The 21268-nt window shown below is 38.6% G+C and overlaps 1 protein-coding gene across 1 annotated transcript in view; it reads right to left on the bottom strand.

Annotated features, from left to right (window-relative positions):
* The window catches only part of pxdn (peroxidasin), a 106589-nt gene that overhangs the window by 26955 nt on the left and 58366 nt on the right, over positions 1-21268 (bottom strand). Inside the window, exons 11-15 of the mRNA XM_039651074.2 lie at positions 20222-20338; positions 17710-17868; positions 13420-13532; positions 13134-13290; positions 5302-5410 (exon numbers count right to left, since the gene is read on the bottom strand). Coding sequence (XP_039507008.2) covers positions 5302-5410; positions 13134-13290; positions 13420-13532; positions 17710-17868; positions 20222-20338 — 655 coding nt within the window. The remainder of the gene's footprint in view (positions 1-5301; positions 5411-13133; positions 13291-13419; positions 13533-17709; positions 17869-20221; positions 20339-21268) is intronic.

Below are 21268 nucleotides of genomic sequence, written 5' to 3'. Positions count from 1 at the left end.
AGGGCTCTCTCAAAGCAACGGCTGTCCCACTGGATAGTGGACGCCATTGCTTTGTCTTACCAGCAGCAAGGCCGTCCGTGCCCCTTGGTGTGACGGCCCATTCCACTCGGAGTGTGGCCTCCTCTTGGGCTTTAGCGCACGGCGCCTCGCTAACAGACATCTGCAGAGCTGCAGGCTGGGCGACACCCAACACCTTCGCCAGATTCTATAATCTGCGAATTGAGCCAGTGTCCTCTCACGTTCTCATTTCGGCCAGTTCTGGACCTGCTCAGGTGTCTTCGCTTGCTCGCCACTCCACTCCCCGGACTGGATAAGTGCGATATTTCCTCAGTTCTTCCATTGAAGTCTTGAGTCCTCCAGCACCGACGATGTGGGCACCACTGCTGTGGCTCTGGATGCTGGCTAGGTGCCTCCATGCGTACGATTCCCCCTGGTAACCGTCTCATGTGTATTATCCACTGTAAACCTCTCTGAGCATGTGTCTTCCCTTGGCAAGCCATCTGCCACCCCTGGAGTTGAAATCTTAGCAGCCACCTGCGGTTGGTGCTCCAGTGTCTCCATATGCGTTCCTACGTGGCCATATGAGTATTCTTAAGTCCTCCCTTCGGTAGGCATCTGGTAACATGTCCCTTCCGGAATATGTTTCCCAGTGTACCTTGGTAATCCTGTGTAACAAAGTAGAATCCCTAAAAAAAAAAAAAAAAGAGAGAGGAGGGGTTCAGACTTTCGCAGGGCACTGGAAGACAGCTTGAAGATGGCGTGATGGCACAGACCCCCAATCTCCGTCACTTCTGACGTAACTCGAAGTGACTACGAAAGGGAACGTCTCGGTTACGTATGTAACCCTCGTTCCCTGAGTAGGGAACGGAGACGTTACGTCTCCCTGCCACTTCTGCTGTATCGCTGGGTAGACGCCGAGTTCAGTCTTGGCTCCTCAGCGAAGACATACTGCGGTTGCGTTCACTTCCTCCTTTTATACTCACGGAGTAGGGAGGAGTACGCTATGCAAATTTCCGCAGTCCCAAGGCATTGCATGCCATTGGCTCGTTTTTAAATACTCGAAGAGGATTGGCTTTCTATGCGAAACCCCCAATCTCCGTCACTTCTGACGTAACGTCTCCGTTCCCTACTCAGGGAACGAGGGTTACATACGTAACCGAGACGTTTTTGCATATAGTGTCTTGCTTTAATTCACAAAATTATAAATAAAAAGCACAAACTCCCGATGTTCTGCAGGAACACACATTGTGTTAGAATGCTGACAGACTATTACAACAAATTTGTAAATGATTTCCTAGTGAAAAGCACATCTGAACCCCATTGACCAGCAAAATCAATCTGCCAAAGCACTTGACATGGCCACATATGCACATGACCTCATTTCAAGCGTTTAACACAAAGTGTTTCCATACTTCGGATAACTTGGATCATCCCCTTTTTCCCACTGAAGCTCACTCTAAACACTGCTTTCAAATGCATTTCCCCTAAAGTGCAGTCATTAGTTACGTTTACATGGACACAATCGGAATAGGATTGATGAATCCGATCACAGTGTTTACATGAATGATAAATAAAGTAATCGGGTTAAAGTGCGCGTTTATATGTCACAAGATTCAAATCGGAATAGATTTTTTGACATGCACACACTGCACGAATATACCACTGGTCGCGCATAACTATTCTCCACTATTGGTTCTTTATTTGTTTTAAACAACAGACTCAAAGGAGTAGTTCACTTTTGAAAAAACATTTGCTGATAATTTACTCACCCCCATGTCATCCAAGATATCCATGTCTTTCTTTCTTCAGTGGAAAAGAAATTAAGGTTTTTGATGAAAACATTCCAGGATTTTTCTCCATATAATGGACTTCAATGGGAACCAAACGGTTCAAGGTCCAAAAGACACTTTCAGTGCAAACTGTTCAAAGGGCTTTAAATGATTCCAGACAATGAATAAGGGTCTTATCAAGCAAAACGATCACTCATTTAATAAATAAAATAACAAAGTTTAAGTTTTATAAGCTCAAATGGTCGCCTTGCTCTGTTCTGAGATGCACGTTCGTGACTCTCCTGTTCGAACTCGTCCATCAAAATGAACAAATCTTTTTCCGAGTCAATTAGTTCGTTTCAGTCGTTAAATGAACCAAATGAATCATAAAAAAGATTCGTTCATTTTGATGAACGAGTCACGAACGTGCATCGCAGTACAGAGCAAGGCGAGCATTTGAGCTTATTTAAAAAATAAATAAAAAAGTTTAAGTTTTATGAATGATCGTTTCGCTTCATAAGACCCCGTATTCATCGTCTGGAATCGTTTAAAGCCCTTTGAACATTTTGCACTTTGCACTGAAAGTGTCTTTTGGACCAGTAAAGTCCATTATATGGAGAAAAATGCTGGAATGTTTTCATCAAAAACCTTAATTTCCTTTCGACTGAAGAAAGAAAGACATGGACATCTTGGATGACATGGGGGTGAGTAAATTATCAGCAAAAGATGTTTTAAAAGTGAACTACTCCTTTAATATTTATCCATCTCTGGTCGTGATTTGGAGACGATGAGCATGAACCGTTTTGCCGTGCTGCTTCTATTTATCACGCATTAAAACCCTGCGCCCAAAAGTCCTGCTTCAATTCACAGACACTGAGTGAAATGAGAATTTTTTAATAACGAAACACTCATTTATATGACACTTTATCCAACAGGAAGAACAGCTCGTTCCGTGCGTCATACGTCATTACGCTATTGCAACGTCATTGCACATGCGCAGTCCTTTTAGTTTTCAATCCGATTGAAGTGTTTATATGTTCTCTCGATCGGATTACAAAAGGAGTAAACCACCCCTTTCAATCAGATCGAAATTCCAGTCGGATCGAGCTCAATCGGATCGATTAAAGCTACAATATGTAGCTTTTTTGGCCACAAGAGGGCGCAGTTTCCAACAATAACAAAGGCATAACTTATGTTTATGAGCTGAATGATGGGACTTGCTGTCAAGCTGATGGATCTAATCATGTTTATGGATTAGTGAAAACACGTTTTTTAACATTACAGTGGTATGAAGCAGGTCGCGATTTCTAATAAGAGACATATCTCACATGCGAGTCCCGCGGATATAAAAGAATAACGAAATTTTATCCTATTGAACTACACGCAAGTGCTGGATAACTCACACAGGTCAGTTTATTAGATGAATTAAACTTGTGAGGGAAACGCAGCACTGTTCCACTTGCTATAACGTTACACCATCACACAAAACGGCATTTAAATGTGTTTTGAAAGTTAAATTAGTCACGGACGCTAGCTCTCTGTCGAGTGGAAGTCAGTCTCGGCATCTCAAAAACATCACTCTGATATTGATTCTCATTTTAGTTCTCCTTGTTTGTCCCAAAGTCTATGTTTGAACGAAACAAGAACTGGGTGCCGCTAAACGTTACGCACTACGCAGTTTTCCATGTCTGACGCCAAGGTTACGCCATGGCTAAAGGCCAATTTATACTTCTGCGTCGAGGGTACGCCGTAGTGTACGGCGTTGGCGTTGTGAGCATTTATACTTTTGCGTTCAGGTATTGGTTGCTCTGCAGTACTGCTCCGAAATGCTAGTTGGCGGCGGAGGGTTTCAATGTTCCACTGTGTTTAGATTCCTCACGGCTAGGTTACTACAAGCAATAGCGACTGAAAGACAGCTGATAATGTTGGAGTTGGAGCTTATTGAGGTGGAAAAACAGTTCACTTTAGTGAAATTACTAAAACTGAAAGGCAGAAATGAGAGAAGACGTCGGAGGAGATGGTCCGTGTGGAAATCATAGATAGTGGTGGAAATGCGTGAGAAGGTACGTGCGGAAATTCATAGGAGGAAATGCGATGCTACCAAGCCGACCAATCACCGATCTTGCGGTCCGCGTCGTCACGACGTGTGGTTACATTTTTGAAGAGGTGCGCGTCAGGCGACGGCGAAGGGTACGCGGTATGGGACGCGTCTGTGCGTATGCTACGCCGTACCTACTGCCCGCACCCTACGCAGAAGTATAAATTGGCCTTAAGGCAGCACGAGCAGAAACCGAGGATAGCACGGATATTGCGTCATTGACAGGCGACATTTTTTTTTCCAGTACGACCACTTATTTAAAATTGGAATTTCTCTGAAATAAAAGAACTTTGGAGACTTTTGGGATATTGTAAGTACACAACTGCAGGAAATATATCACACTGTGCAAGTGATTTTTGGATATTTTACCACAAAATTCTTACATATTGGACCTTCGAGGTGTTTACATGAAGGTTTTTAAGTCCGCTTGAGCCGTCAATCCGACTATAAGGATCCAAGTAAACGCAGCTACTGATTCTGCCTACTTTCAAGAAGTTATCGCAGCCCAAATTGTAAAAAGAGAAAATGTGTGCTCACTAAATTTCCATAACACATTAAACTAAATTTAATTGAGCAAAATATATGCCTGCAACCATGCTCTAATAAGTGGCATCTTAACATGTTACACAGCCTAACAACCTTGTTTATATATGCTAGAATTACTAATAAACTGTCAACTCTAATTCAGTGTTTATTGGGGTTTTTGAGAGAACTAGATCAAACAAAGAATAAGCGCTTTGCCAACATCAACAGTAATAATTTGCTCCAAAGCTGTTGGGGATGATTCAAACAAAAGCTAAAGAACATCAAAGTCTGCAGCATTAATATCATTTTTATCCTTCAGAGAGTTGGCTTCACTTCACATATCATCTCTTGTGAACTAAGAACGCGCCAGGTTATAACAATATATCTGAGGTAATTTGAGCCAAAAACACGGGCAGATTGTTTCACGGTTTTCACCCATGACCAGTTGTCCTGGACTGAATGTGCTTTAATGTCTTGGCAATCTATGTTAAAATGTCAACTACTATTAGCATTTCAAATTTAAAACAGTCATTCGAGGTTTGTGAGGAAAAAATCTTTGGCATTCTCTCTTTACAAGGATAACATTATCTCTCAGACTTCATACAAAAAGCATTAGTCTTAGTTAAAGCAATCCTCTCCAGCTATGAAACAAAAACACTCTCAATGAGCTCAATGAGATCAACTCCAACGTGATCTGGCAATGTTCTCGACAGACAAAATACCTCGCCCCCCCTTCCCCCACCAACAAGCTCGAAGCACAGGGTCCCCTTCCAGTGAGAAATCACGAATCACACCGCAGTGACCAGCCTTTGTCCAAGGCATAAATGGTCCCAGAAAATTCCTGATGGGTTACGGCATTGTGACTCACAGCAGTAGGAATTGTTTTCTTGGCATGTTTTGCCTGCTCACCCGTCAAAGAGCTGCCTCCTGGTGGAGTCTATGGCCCTGTTTATGCTCCGAATGGCCTCTTCAAGGGACGTCGAGACAAATGGATCACCCTCCCTGCTCACCTGTGGGACTACAATCACACAAGCATCACCATAAATAAAAGCTTGGAGTTTAGAGACAATTATAATCTGCACATGGGATAGGAAAACGGAACAGAAACTCCATAATTATGGCATAAAATAATTGACAGTGACATCTAAAGATGCTTTATGAAGCTCTATTGGCTGTCAATAGAATAAAAACGTAACTGAATTAATAGCATGATATGCCAATTAATTAATTCATCAACTCAAATGAATCACACATCAAATATTTGCTGAGAAAAGGCTCCAATTCACCTTTGGCTAAGCCCCGCCCCCCTTACCCAGACAGCAAACTGACATTGAATCAACGTGGAAACGACGTCTCTCATGACATTGAAACAACGTTGATTTTGGTCATCCAATTAACGTTGAACCAACGTCAGACGCGGCATTCTTCAAAGCTAAATGAAAATCGAAAATTGGTTTGCTTTCATAACGTTGAAACAACGCGTTGATTTCAAGTTGATTTTCCGTTAGTTTTGAAAGAATGACGCATCTGACGTTGGTTCAACGTTAATTCGATGAGCAAAACAATGTCAGATCAACGTTGTTTCGATGTCATATTTCCACGTTGATTCAATGTCAGTTTGCTATCTGGGTAGTTACTGTTGCTACATCCGTCAAACTTCATCTGCGCTCTGCATGGCTTTATGCTGTGACAGCTCTTCCTGCTGAAATGTTATCAAACTTTTATAAAGCAGCAAATAAAGTGTCCGATAGAAGTAGGCAAAAGGGGCTGCAATATGCGTTCGAAGGCTATATATTCAAGACATAATTACAGGTGAAACGCAAGAAACAAACAACGTATCCAACATAGAGGCAAAAGCGTAACGTTACCGGTCACAGTCAAAAAAATAATCCCCACATTTCCTACTAATCGAGACGGACGCTGGGACTAACAATATCAGGGAGCAACACTGGGTAGGTCTCTATTCACTTCTATAATCGGTATTACAAAGCGAACAGATTACATGAGTATAACGTTGTATTTATTAGCAGCGTGTGCTAGTGTATCAACAACGGTATGAGAACCGAAATCATAACCTAAAACTTTATAAAACGGTCTAACTAGTATAACTTCACACTCACAGAAAGGTTAGAAGTCAAAAAAAGATGTGCTTGTTGATCTTTGCGGGGTTTAGCTGACTGAGGACGTCCACAGGATTTTGACACTTGTCAGGATTTGGGCAGTGGTGGAATGTAACGAAGTACAAATACTTCGTTACTTTAATTAAGTACATTTTTCACGTATCTTTACTTTACTTAAGTACATTTTTCACGTATGTTTACTTTACTTAAGTGGAATAAATAGTGCCTACTTTTTACTTTTACTTCATTAAATTTTGCCGCAATTATTATACTTTCTACTCCACTACATTTCTACAACTTCTGTTATATTTTCATTACATTTTCTGATCAGTTTTTCCCCTGCCAAAACGTAATCTGACCGTCCGTTCGTTACACGTTTGTCTCACCAGTGACGTTTGGTTGCCATAGATACATCAACTAAATGCGTCTCGCACGCAGTGTGTTTATCGTGCAATTTATACGCGAAAATTTGTGCATAGGAAACACACTGTGTGTAATATACAGTACGTTTGGTTAGGATTATGGCAAGCCAAGAGGTTCAGAATTACACCATAAATTAATCGTGTTTACTGCCAAACATAGTTATTAACATACAGTAAGGATAGGCATGCTTTATATTGGCTAATTGCAAGCTTGTTTCAGAAAAAATGACAATTTTTTTTTTCCATAATTATTGAACATCATTATAGGAGTATTAGGTTGAATGAGTTAGAATTAAATGTTTTATTAATCATTAGAAAATAGTCATTAAGAGAATCAATTGTTATGCAAGTACTTTTACTTTTAATACTTAAAGTACATTTAAAATCAGGTACTTTTTACTTTTTACTTAAGTATGGTTGTCATTGTGTTACTTCTACTTTTACTAGAGTAAATATTTATCTGGTTATTTGTACTTTTACTTAAGTACTGAGATTCAGTACTTCCTCCACCACTGGTTTTGGGAAGGGAAAAAAACGGACACCCCCCTCCAACCTCTCTGGGAAACGCGCATCTGTGTTACAAATGCCCGAGGCACAACGTTTAACCATATTTTGGACAAAACTACGACGGTAATAGCCTGCCGAGACCAAAAATATGAGACGCCTGTGTTGAAAGTCAATGGAGCGCTGTGAAAAAGTGCCTGCGCTTGGATTGGTCAATCTACATTCTAGGGCGTGGCTTAGCCAAATGTGAATTGAAGAAAGTCAATACATAAGGTGACAGATGAGTAAATAAACATTACAACAAGTGGCTTTAGAAGTCAATATATTACTGATTTACAGTCAATCGAATTTGTCAATCTGGTAAACTTCCACACAGGATACGTTCTTGTATTGTGACTGCAGTATCTGTCAGGTTAAAAGTTGTTCAGTCACGACAACTCTCAGACTACTTTTAGCATGTTAATATTTATGAGAAAGTTGGATTGCCAGTATGGTGAGGTCTTGGCGTAATTGATCTGCTGAGAAAAAAATTGAAGAATGAACCTTGAACCTAATCAAACCAAAACGAAGTTTGGAGTTTGAAACAGCTTTCCGGAAAAGTTCGCACTGGCTTTTAGACACCTTCAAACTATCTCTGGTCCGCGGCGATTAGGTATTAGCTGGATGTGGCTTAGAGGCTTCACCTTCTTCAACATGGAAATCTTCTCCAACTCATTTCTTCTGTTCAGTCCGTCAAGGTCATGCACGAGTAAAAACATGAACACACAGGAGAGCTGCTGTATACATGAAAATACTTTAGAAAATGAAGTTGTAATTCTAATTGAAAGCAGCTGACACTATTTACTGACCTACTAAATTCTACGCCCCTGCCTCCAAGTGAATAACAAAAAATAACTTCACTGTGAGAATACTGGCGCCTTAAAGACTCCCGTAGCAGATCTAGGCAGGTGGAGCTGGGGAGGTGGAGGACGTCAGGCATAGTCTGATAGGACGCTGTAGAGATAGCGTACAACGAACACTGAACCAGACTTTTAAAATGTTGAGAAAGTAATCTCATTGGCTGTAAAAGTAGCAAAGGTCGATCAGTTTGTGCTGTGTAGTATACCATTTGAACAATAGCAAAATACAGGTGTGTCAGCAGAGTCCATGGCAACTAGACGAGCTCAGAGACAGACCCGATTGAAGATCTCGTTGACTAGACGGTCCTCAGACAAGTCCTCCACACAGACTCTAGAGCCAGCTTCAACTCACCCCCTCCCACCAAATAATGGCGTAACGTATCCCAATCTTCAGGCAGAAGCAACTGGACGAAATATCTAAAGGGTTTCAATCCACAATCTGAACTTTAATGCATCCATTCTGTCACTGATTGGAGTTTGGGTTCCTTGGCACTGTCACCTTTTGGCTTGCATAGTTTGGGACATTTAATATTCTGCAGTATTATTGACTCAAAAGTATTATGGGGTGGCAGTGGCTCAGTGGTTCATGTAGGTTTGTCTACAAACCAGAAGGTAGGTGGTTCAATCCCCGGTTCCACCTGACCAAGTGTCGAGGTGTCCGTGAGCAAGTCACCGAACCCAAGCTGCTCCCGACGACCTGGATGGCGCCTTGCATGGCTGACACCGCCGCCGGTGTGTGAACGAGTGAGTGAATGGGTGAATTTGAGGCAAAATGTAAAGCGCTTGGGTGGCCATTGGCTATAAATGCAGTCTATTGACCATTTATTGACTTGACAGATGGATGATGACATCAGTGCTTTCCAGAGGTGGGGGACTCGAGTCACATGACTTGACTCGAGTCACAATTTTCAGGACTTGTGACTTGCTTGATTAAAGTACAAAAATGACTTGACTTGACTTTGACTTGAGAACAAGTTACTTGAGACTTGACTTGACTTGAAGTGGAAGACTCGACAATGACTTGAACATATAATAAACAAACAGCAATACAGTTAATTAAAATATATATATATTGTGACGTCAGCATCACTATATCGGCATCTGTGCCTTTAACGCTGCTCAATTCAAACCGCGCCAAACGGAAGTTCCGGGAGTCTCACGCATATTGATAGCGTCTCCCTGATGCCCGCAAATGAGTTAAAATCTCCCGGAATCTAGAGCGAGATACTGCGCGTATAACATACATAGCGTGCGGCGTGTGCACGGCAGAGATATGGGAAGCCAAACAAACCAAAAGTGGGACGAGACAGCGGGGCTTTGCCGATTCGTCAGCGCAGCGCGGACGTGTTTCCTAGCGACACTCAATAGTCAGCGCTGCACTGACCAATTTAAAGCAACGCAAACCATATGCTACATACTACATGCAAATAAATGTACAATAAAGAAACCCCTCCTTCCTTACAAAGAATTGTTCTCTACTGAAGTTTAGCAGTTAATTATGGAGAATTCCATAATTAAAACAATCATTTGTTAATATTTATGTAAATGTAATATATAATATACATAATATTATTTAATATGTAATATTTATTAAATATAAAATATGTTAATATAACATATTACCATTTTTATATTTATTAACACATTTTATATCCCCTCCCTAACATTACATTCATTGAGATATACCTCCCTGAAATTAATTCTTGTAGGTTGGGATGTCTGTATATGCAGCATAGATATACACGACTGTGCAGCTGCAAATGCGTTTTACATATAGGTTTCAGTAAATCGAGGAAAAGGAGTTTCCGAAGACATTTGTTGGCTATGATAAGAAAAACTACTAAATTTAAAAAAAAAATTGCATTTTATATTCTCATACATTTCATACATTTTAGATTTTATATTTTACATTTATATAAGATATAAGATATTACATTTTAGATTTCATACATTTTAGACCGTTTCAATTAATTTGAATTAGACAGATTGGATTATACATCTTAGAATCGATACATCTTAGACTCTGAACGTTTTGTGTAAACAACACAATTTTATTTTATTTTCAGATATTAATGTAGCACAGATATGCATATGATTAATATAGCAAATGTATATTAAATAAGATACATAATATATGTATAAAAGTTCATCTTTTCTGTGCAAAAATAAATATGTATCGAAAAAATTTACCTCTATTTATTTTAGTAGAGTGACTTGACTTTACTTGAAACTAATCAGGACTTGACTTGACTTGCTTGATTTATCTGAACTGCGACTTGAGACTTGACTCGAGACTTGATGGTTAAGACTTGAGACTTGCTTGGACTTGACCATGTGTGACTTGTCCCCACCTCTGGTGCTTTCTGCAAATGTCTGAAACACCTGTACATTTGACAAATATTGCATCTAATCTATTTACATTTACATTTATTCATTTAGCTGATGCTTTTATCCAAAGCGACTTACAATTGCTATACTATATGTCAGAGGTCGCATGCCGCTGGAGCTACTAGGGGTTAAGTGTCTTGCACAGGGACACATTGGTGTCTCACAGTGGTTTCAAACCCGGGTCTCTCACGCCAAAGGCATATCATCCACTGCGCCATCACCACCCCTATATGCAAACTTATATGATATATATATGATCTATATCGTATATTTTACATATATATATAACATATATGATTATATGATCAACCCCTATATGATCTACTTCATCTGTGATAAAACACACAAAATACTCCATTTGAACTCAGCCCCGTCTACATTTGGCACATCTTGCCGATTGGTTAAAACAAGTCAGAGCCATCCCTTACATGTCAAGGATTGCGGCAGTCTAGATTTTCATTCAATTTTAAAAAAATAAGTCAAGACCCCTGAACTCATTTTGTTATGTTCCATCCCGTTATTTTTTGAATGCAAAAAAACATCATACCTACTGGCAGTCGATCAGAAATGTGCTCTTCAATGGTAAATCACCAAACAACTAAATCCTCAATATGGAATGAACTTTATTTTTGTCACTCGGTCACAAGTACCACCATCAACCTGTCCATACAAACATATATACGATATGACAAGGGGGTAGACAGGACAGGAAGACAGGGAATTGAGGAATATACAGCATGACATGAGGAGAGGTGAGGAGAAAAAGGCAACCCCCAGACTATGCTCCTGTAAGGAGTGCAGTGTGGGAACCGGAAAAAAAAAAAAAAAAAAACACCTCAGCAACATTAGCACAATCAGTACATTCTACAACATGAACAAAACACAGGCAAGCAGCCATCCGGTCCTGCAGCCATTCTCAGACTGGGGGTACAAAGCGGCGAAGGCAAGGGATGGGTTGTGGGGCGGGTGATAGCCCAGATAGCAAACTGACATTGAATCAACGTGGAAATATGACATCGAAACAACGTTGATCTGACATTGTTTTGCTCATCGAATTAACGTTGAACCAACGTCAGACGCGTCATTCTTTCAAAACTAACGGAAAATCAACTTGAAATCAACGCGTTGTTTCAACGTTATGAAAGCAAACCAATTTTCGATTTCATTTAGCTTTGAAGAATGCCGCGTCTGACGTTGGTTCAACGTTAATTCGATGAGCAAATCAACGTTGTTTCAATGTCATGAGAGACGTCGTTTCCACGTTGATTCAATGTCAGTTTGCTATCTGGGAGCATATCTGTATACTAGTGTTGTCACGGTACCAAAATTTCAGTATTCGGTACCGATACCAGTTAAAATTCACGGTTCTCGGTACCAATTTCGGTACCAAAGCTTAGTTTAAATTTACATATATTTAAGTGTTTATCACGGTTACAAGTATGGAAACTGTACATTCGTATTATAAACAAAAGATTAGATAAAATGACCTAAAATAAACAATAGTATACACTAACACATTTTTAAAGTTGTTTGTAAAGTTTTAATCCATTATTTATTTAATGCACAATGAATTAAGTGAACAAACATGAACAATCAGGTGTTTGTAATAAATAACATTTTCAAACATTAATGTTGTAAAAATATATTGTTCACTCAATGTGTTGATAACTAAGTAATGTTTATGAATGGTATCTTTGTAGCATTACCATAAAACATGTTTTATTTGACTTGACTGTCCTTTTATTAATCTAAAACTGCATTCATATTTAATTTTAAAAAGGCTTTTTAAACCTGCTGAGTTATAAAGGCAAGAATACGCCTAGAACTGGCATTGACATTAAATGATAATACTAATACCAGTAGTACTCTGGTGTTGGGTGGATACTACTGTGCTCATGTACTCGTAAAACTACCCCGAAAGCACTTTAGAGGCCGTTCACATGCCGCGCGTATTTTTTAATTATATTTTTGCGCGTGCTTATTCTTTCCAAAGCGCTTGCTCTCACGCGGCGTCTGTCGTTGCTATGCAACGCCAACGAGTTTTTATTAGGAGCGCGCTTGAATCACGCCTATATTTGAAATTGCGAATTTGCATGTAATCGGCCTCTTATGGCGACGTGACATTAACCTAATCCAAAATATTTCCATATGTGGCTCTTTCCTCCTTTCGTGTCAACAAGTGGATTCAGAGAGAGAGAGCCATATCAGCGTTATGAAGAGGACGCAACTGTGCACGTTTCAGACATCGCGTCTAGAACAGAACTGGATTAACCTGGTACTCGGTACCTAGAAAAGCTGGTACCGTAACATTTTTTTTTTTTAGTACCGACTTGGTACCGAAGTACCGAGTTTTTTGACAACACTACTGTATACATGTGTAAAATGTGGTTATGGCCTTCAGTTCTTACCTTGGACTGTTAGCACCATGCTAGATGTTGAATATCCAATCGAGTTGCGGGCTACACACTCGTATCGGCCCCCATCGCCGAGCCCCACGTCACGCACTTCAAGATAGCCATCTGGATTTATATTAAACTTCCCACTCTCTGTAATCTGGACTCCATCCTGTAGACCAGGACCAAAGATTGTTTCAATGAGTCTGGTTACAAAGTCAGAATAGTCCCATTGGGACCAAAGTGGCAGAAATGGCTGGATGACCAGTTGTTGGGGAATGTGGCAGCCAATGGATCTAACCTTGCTCCATGTGATGATAGGTGTGGGCTCACCCTGAGCGCTGCACGGAATCTGGACATCTGATCCAGACTCCACAGTCAAATCCCTTGGAGCACTTGTGAAAACAGGCGTTACTGATGACGTAAAAACACATGTTAATGATTACAGCGTGCAGCCAGAAACACAGCTGCATCCATCATGAGCATGATGTACAACATGAAACGATCATGCACGGGTCATACGTGGAGTTCTTGGCGATTGCAAAGGCTCTGTAATTATAAAGTCAAAGAAAGGGCAAGAGGCATATGTGAGTCTTCAAGGTCAATGTGGATTGGTTTGTTTAAAGAGCTTTATCATTTTAACCCCCAACGCTATGAGTTGGGTCATGTGATCCCCGGAGGAGACTTTAACAAAGTCATGACGTGCTAAAATGACTCTCTCTGCTTAAAAGAACTGTCATTTTATCAACATTTACACACCCTCATGTTGTTTTCTTTCATTCAGGACACAAAATAAGATTTAAAGGAGTAGTTCACTTTTAAAAAATAAACTTTTGCTGATAATTTACTCACCCCCATGTCATCCAAGATGTCCATGTCTTTCTTTCTTCAGTCAAAAAGAAATTAAGGTTTTTGATGAAAACATTCCAGGATTTTCTCCATATAATGGACTTCAATGGGACCCAAACGGTTCAAGGTCCAAATGAGAGTTTCAGTGCAGTTTCAAAGGGCTTTAAACGACACCAGACGATGAATAAGGGTCAGTCATTTCAAATATAAATAAAAAGTTGAAGTTTTATAAGCACGAATGCTCACCTTGCTCTTTTCTGTGATGCGCGTTCGTGACTCTCCCGTTCAAACTCGTTCATCAAAATGAAGAAATCTTTTTACGAGTCAATTCAATCGTTTTGTTCGTTGAATGAACCAAATGACTCGGAAAAAGATTTGTTCATTTTAATGAACGAGTTCGAACAGGAGAGCAAACGCGCATCACAGAACAGAGCAAGGCGAGCGTTTGTGCTTATAAAACGTAAACTTTTTTATTTTTTATATTTCGCTTGACAAGATGGTGTCGTTTAAAGCCCTTTGAAGCTGCACTGAAACTCGTTTGGCTCCCAATGAAGCCCATTCTATGGAGAAAATCCTGGAACGTATTCATCAAAAACCTTCATTTCTTTTCGACTGAAGAAAGAAAGACGTGGACATCTTGGATGACATGGGGGCGAGTAAATTACCAGCATTTTTTTTTTTCAAAAGTGAACTACTCCTTTAACATATACCCCTCCAAAAGAGCTCTTAAAACTTGTTCAGTTTCAAAGGGCTTTAAACGACACCAGACGATGAATAAGGGTCTTATCAAGCGAAACGATCGCTCATTTCAAATATAAATAAATAAAATTTAAGTTTTATAAGCACAAATGCTCGCCTTGCTCTTTTCTGTGATGCGCATTCGTGACTCTACTGTTCAAACTCGTTCATCAAAATGAACAAATCTTTGAATGAACCAAATGACTCGGAAAAAGATTTGTTCATTTTAATTAAAGAGTTCGAACAGGAGAGTCACAAACGCGCATCACAGACAAAAAAGAGCAAGGTGAGTGTTTGCGTTTATAAAACTTAAAAGGAGAAAAATCCTGGTATGTTTTCATCAAAAACCTTCACTTCTTTTCGACTGAAGAAAGAAAGACGTGGGCATCTTGAACGACATGGGGGTGAGTAAATTATCAACAATTTCTTTTCAAAAGTGAACTACACCTTTAACATATACCCCCCAAAAGAGCTCTTCACACTTGTTTTCATTTAGAAATGGCACTTTTTGACATGCATTATTGGTTCTCCTCACATGACCAATTGTGATACTCAAATGATATTTGAGAGCAGTGAGGATGGTTTCAAAAGACTTGTCGTATGAGTTGAATGGACTACTTTTATGAAAGCTTTACCTATTTTGCAGAATCAGAACCTGTTTTCACTGTATGGAAGAAAGCAGCTTAGACATTCTCCCCAATATACAGGTTTGCGACGGCATATGTAAATGATATAACTCACTGGTGACCGATTCCTTTGGTGAACCTTAATTTATTCTGTGCTCACTCTTTCTACAGCTGTTCGAACTAGAAGTATTTCTCACAACTCTCTCAACTCTCCCCATTTCTTCAGATACTTCCCGTAAGCCTGTTCTAAATAAAAGCGCCCATGAGCCAAACCTGTGCCTTGGTTTTTAAGTAAATACAGGCGGTTGTTATGCAGTGTGTTAACAACCATTACTACATGGAAAACATCTTGCCATGTGGGAATTTCAAAGCTGCATGCTTTCCTGGCTATTCCACAAGTCTGTAATAAAGCTTAAGAGGTGGTTTCAAGGCACTTACATGAAGGGACCTGGTCTTACGTCTGTCATTGAGACTTTACGGGCTATTGTTGTTCTAATTGCAGGCTTTGCTTGTGAGTAAATGACAAATTAGTTTATGGAGCCAGCCCTCTTTCCCTCCTGTTAATAACCATGTCTAGTCTTGTTCCACAGGATGGTTGAATCAGGAATGAACAGTGTTAGTTTGTGCTGTACCGAAGTGGGCAGCACTTTTAGCCATGCACTAAGAAACATGGAGTAATGTGAAAATATATGAGAAGGCTGTGCTCCTACGCTTAAAGGAGTAGTTCACTTAAAAAAAAAAAACAAAAAAAAAAAAAAAAACTTTTGCTGAAAATTTACTCACACCCATGTCATCCAAGATGTCCATGTCTTTCTTTCTTCAGTCGAAAAGAAATTAAGGTTTTTGATGAAAACATTCCAGGATTTTTCTCCATATAATGGACTTCAATGGGGTCCAAACGGTTCAAGGTCCAAATGAGAGTTTCAGTGCAGCTTCAAAGGGCTTTAAACGACACCAGACAATGAATAAGGGTCTTATCAAGCGAAACGATTTTGTTTGTTGAATGAACCAAATGTCACGAAAAAAAGATTCGTTCATTTTGCTACAGTAAACGAATTCAAACAGGTGAGGCACAAACGTGCATCACAGACCAGAGGATTTGAGCTTATAAAACTTAAACTTTTTTTTTTAAATGACAGATCATTTCACTTGATAAGACCCTTATTCATCGTCTGGTGTCGTTTAAAGCCCTTTGAAGCTGCACTGAAACTCTCGTTTGGACCTTGAACCGTTTGGACCCCATTGAAGTCCATTATATGGAGAAAATCCTGGAATGTTTTCATCAAAAACCTTAATTTCTTTTCAACTGAAGAAAAAATGACATGGAAATCTTGGATGACATGGGGGTGAGTAAATTATCAGCAATTTTTTTTTTTTTTTTTTTTTTAAGTGAACTACTCCTTTAACTTGTTTAATTTTGAAGATATGTTATAATATTGATTTGACTATATTTTGATTCATTTGTAAGGTTACTATCACCATCTAAAACAAAATTTGAACAAAGTAAAACTAAAATATCTTTTGTTACTTGAAATGGAAAAAAGGTCACTGAAATTATATATATATATATATATATATATATATATATATATATATATATATATATATGAAGAGTTCAGATGCAAAAGCCTCTAAGTGCCATTTGAAATTTTCTTCTAGAATGATCATTTTTATCAAGCTTGTATATTTAAGTTCAGTGATTTCACTTAAATGGCAATGATAATTACCTATTAATTGTTATTTAAGTGAAATTACTGAACTTAAATATACAAGTTTGACAAAAATCATCATTAAAGAAGAAAATTTCAAATGGCATTTAGAGGCTTTTGCATCTGAACTCTTCATATATATACTCTATATATAAAAACATTCAGCTAGTCGCTAAAGCAACATTGCTCATTTCAATTTAAAAGTAAAGTAAAAAGTAAAATTATAAATAATAAATAAATCAAAAACACAAAAACACAACAAAATCATTCAAACTAAAATTAAAATAACAAAATATAAAATCTAATTCAAAATATTAACTAAAACTATAACAGTATATTGATGACGCAAAAATTATACTGGTCTTTTGTTTTTAACTCAAGCGTTTAATAGTGTGAAGTATTTGCACTGATGAATAATCGAATCTTCTTATTTCATGTTCCAAAAAAAAAAAAAAAAAAAATCTTAATTTGGAAAGTATTTAATTCACTGGATTATTCAATTGGGCATAATCACAGTGCAGTTTTGACTATTATTTTGAAATATATACAGTAATCATGAACAGAATTGCTCAAGCCGTGATATATTTTTAGGCATGCTACCGACCTCTAATTTAACTTGATGAAATAATGGATGTCAGGATGAATTCTGTGTTGAGATGAGGGTCTCACCGGCTTGTAGGATGTTGAGATGAACAGATGCTCTGGCAGTGCCAACAGGACTGACCGCCTGGCATTCATACTGGGCCTGGTCATGGAGGGCCACGCGGCTGATCCGCAAGCTGCCCGTCGAGAGAACAACGTGTCGTCTGTCATTAGGCAGGGCGCTGCCTATGGTAAGAGAACAGAGTTTTAGTAATTTTTTTTTTCCTGTCTGAAAACAAACTTTATAAATAGTTAATGCACTCACAGACAATTCAGTAATATTTAAATGTGTCCTTGTAACCTTTAAAAGGAACATTCCAATCAAATCAAATGCTGTTGACTCATCTCTCAGTTTGTGAAAACAAACAAAAATCATGTTTACAGCTCATGCAACAGTGTAGCGCTAGAACGCCGTTTATCCAATCATAATTTCACTATCAGACCATCGTGAAAAAGAAGAGCGCTTAAAGGGATAGTTCACTTTGAAATTAATTTTTGTTATGTTTTAGCTTACCTAGATGTAGGTGTCTTTGTTTCCACGGTATTTTCAATTTTGGTAGTTTTAGGTCAAACCGTTCTTGTCTATCAGTCTTATAATGGAGGTCTATGGTCACCACCTCAAAGAGCATGCACAGAGAAGTCCAAATTAAACATGATTTAATGACTCGTAAATGTAAGTACACATTGATGGCTCAAGACACGAAACGAGCGGTTTGTGTGAGAAAACGAACAGTATTCATATAGTTTTTACCTCTTGTAACCCTCTTGTAAATCACTTGGACGTGGCTGTGGTTACAAGAGGTAAAAACGATAAAAATACTGTTCGTTTTCTCACACAAACTGCTCGTTTCGTGTCTTAGGCCATCAATGTTTACTTACATTTCTAAGTCATTAAATCATGTTTAATCTGGAGTTCTCTGTGCATGCTCTTTGAGGTGGTCCATTTTTATGACATGCTTTAAAGTTGACGTGTTGACTAACAATGCCTGATTATAATTATAAATGTATTGATAAATGTTTGATATTGTTTAAAGATAGTATTTCTTAAATGTACTAAATTGCATCTTCATCACAAATGTGTAAGTACAAATATATTTAAATGACTTTAGTTTAACAACATTTAAAAATATTTATATTTTTTAAGATTATTATTAATATTATAAGTAGTGCTGCCAAACGATTCAAATATTTACAGTAATTGCGATTAATCGCATTAATGTCATAGTTAACTCGTGATTAATCTAACATTTTTATCAACTCTAAATGTCTCTTGATTTCTTTTTGTCCCATTATTTTTTTCTCATTTTAATGCTGTTATCAACATGGAAAAGTGGATCGGCTTGCTTTGTGCAAATGTTTTTATCGAAAACAACATTGGCATATACTGTGTTCAAATTCACAATAAAAAAATCTTGCACTTGGAGCAAATAATCTCTCACACAATGAAACACTGTCCATCAATAAAAGGGTGAAAGAAATACTGACGAGGTCCTGATATTGACGAGGGGGCGGAGAATTCACATCAGCTGTAAGTGTGTGTCTGTGATTGGCCATCAGCAAGAGGTATTTCAGACTGGACGTGCTGTGATGATGATAGCTCAGTTCACAACGACAAAACACACGGATCACTTTGGTCTCGTCAATGGAACCGTTTGCCAATTTTTTAAAAGTAAACTTTCCATCCAGAATCTTATTGGCATCCATTTCGGCGTCTTGCGCTCGTCATCCATTCAAAACGTAACGTATTTGGCCGGCTCGCAAGCCCAAACAAGTGTGTGCGGCGTGCCAGTTGTTTTGAGTCCGGTCTCCGTTTACGATTTGGTCGACGAAGGAACAAAACGTCCTCGCGCGGCACAAGCCATTGAAATGAATGGGTTTCAAAGCGCAGTGCCGCATATGTCGCGTCTTGTTGCAAAAGCAAGTGAAAAAAACTACAAAGTTTGTTGGGCCAAAAACACTGTTAATCACGCAATAAAAAAAATTTAAAAAATGACACCGTTAAAACGAGGGCTTGGAGCCAGAAGGGCGTAAGTGGCTTTTAACAAACTTTCCAGGAGAGACAAAACAAAATTTTGACCACGCTTCAATCATCTGTATTATTAACCTTAAAACACAAACATTGCAACCACAGGCATACCTACATGAAATGAGTATTTAAGTAAAAAATGTATGGCATGTTAACACAATGTATATGTTTTAAAACATTTTCAAAAAAACTAAAATTCAAATACGTCAGATACGCCTTTTTTTTGCTTTATTCAGTACAGTTTGATCTTAGATAGGTGTTTTTGGTACCATTGGATAGAGCTCATTGAGACCTTTATTTTGATATAAAGAACTCATATTCGCCCAAAATGCCACTTACGCCCCTCTGGCTCCAAGCCCTCGAAAATGAGTTTGCGTTAACGCCGTTAATAATCCGTTTAACTGACAGCCCTAATTATAAGACATTGCCTGCTGAACAGAAAATGTCAGTTGGAAAGTTTTTTACAAGATAAAACTTCTGACTAACAGTCAAGGAGGCATTATATGATCTTACCACCACGTGTCCATGCTATGACAGGCTGAGGGTAGCCACTGGCCTCGCAGGGAAAGTCGACTGTATGACCCTCCAGCACAGACTGGTCCTGAGGGGTCACTGTGAACTGAGGACGAGCTGAGGAGTGAAAGAAATGAGAATGAGCAAATATGACCATTATGTCTGGGTTTTTTAAAAATTTTTGATCAGAATACATTGACTAATTTTATTATTACCAGGTAAAAATATAGACATTACTAAAGAACTCGATGTTGCAACAGAAACTACTGTATCTCTCTCTCTTTTCCAGCACTTTAGACACAGTTGCTCCTTTGAACTTAAAGAAAATTAAGGAAAACAGTCCAACTCCGTGGTACGACTCGGAGAGAGCAGCCAGAAAAATGGAGCGCAGCTGGAAGAAAACAAAACTAGAGGTGTTTTGCATTTCGTGGAAAGAAAGCATTATTGCATACAGAAAGGTCTTTAAAACGGCTGGATTTTTTAACTCTCTTAGAATAAAACTAAACACAATCCTGGGTATTTATTTGATACAGTGGCTAAATTAACAAGAAATAAAGCTTCAGCTTCAGCTTCAGACATTTCCCGACAGCACAGCAGTAATGACTTTATGAACTTCTTTACTTACACGATTTATAATAGAATTATAACTATGCAAACGTCTGCTACAGTATCGCATCAGACACTGCATCGTAGTGTCGCTGAGGAAAAATTCAATTCATTCGTTGCTATAGGGCAGGAAGAATTGTCTAAACTTGTTAAATAATCTACAGTAAGTCAACAAACTGTATGTTAGACCCTATACCGACTAAGCTACTGAAAGAGATGCTTCCAATAATAGATCCTCTTCTTGATATAATTAATTAATCTTTGTCATGAGGTTACATAACAATAGGCTATTGTTTAAACCTCTAATTAAAAATTTCATCTCAAATCTACCCTTTCTGTCAAAGATACTAGAAAAAGCAGTATTCTCGCAGCTATATTCCTTTTTAGAAAGAAATGATATCTAGTCAGGATTTACACTGTATCACAGTACTGTTACAAATG

This window comes from Pimephales promelas, chromosome 15 (genome assembly GCF_988280905.1).
Source record: "Pimephales promelas chromosome 15, fPimPro1.hap1.1, whole genome shotgun sequence".
In the NCBI taxonomy this organism is placed as follows: Eukaryota; Metazoa; Chordata; class Actinopteri; order Cypriniformes; family Leuciscidae; genus Pimephales; species Pimephales promelas.
Note: the sequence above shows the minus strand (reverse complement) of the source record. Positions and strands in the feature narration are given on the sequence as shown.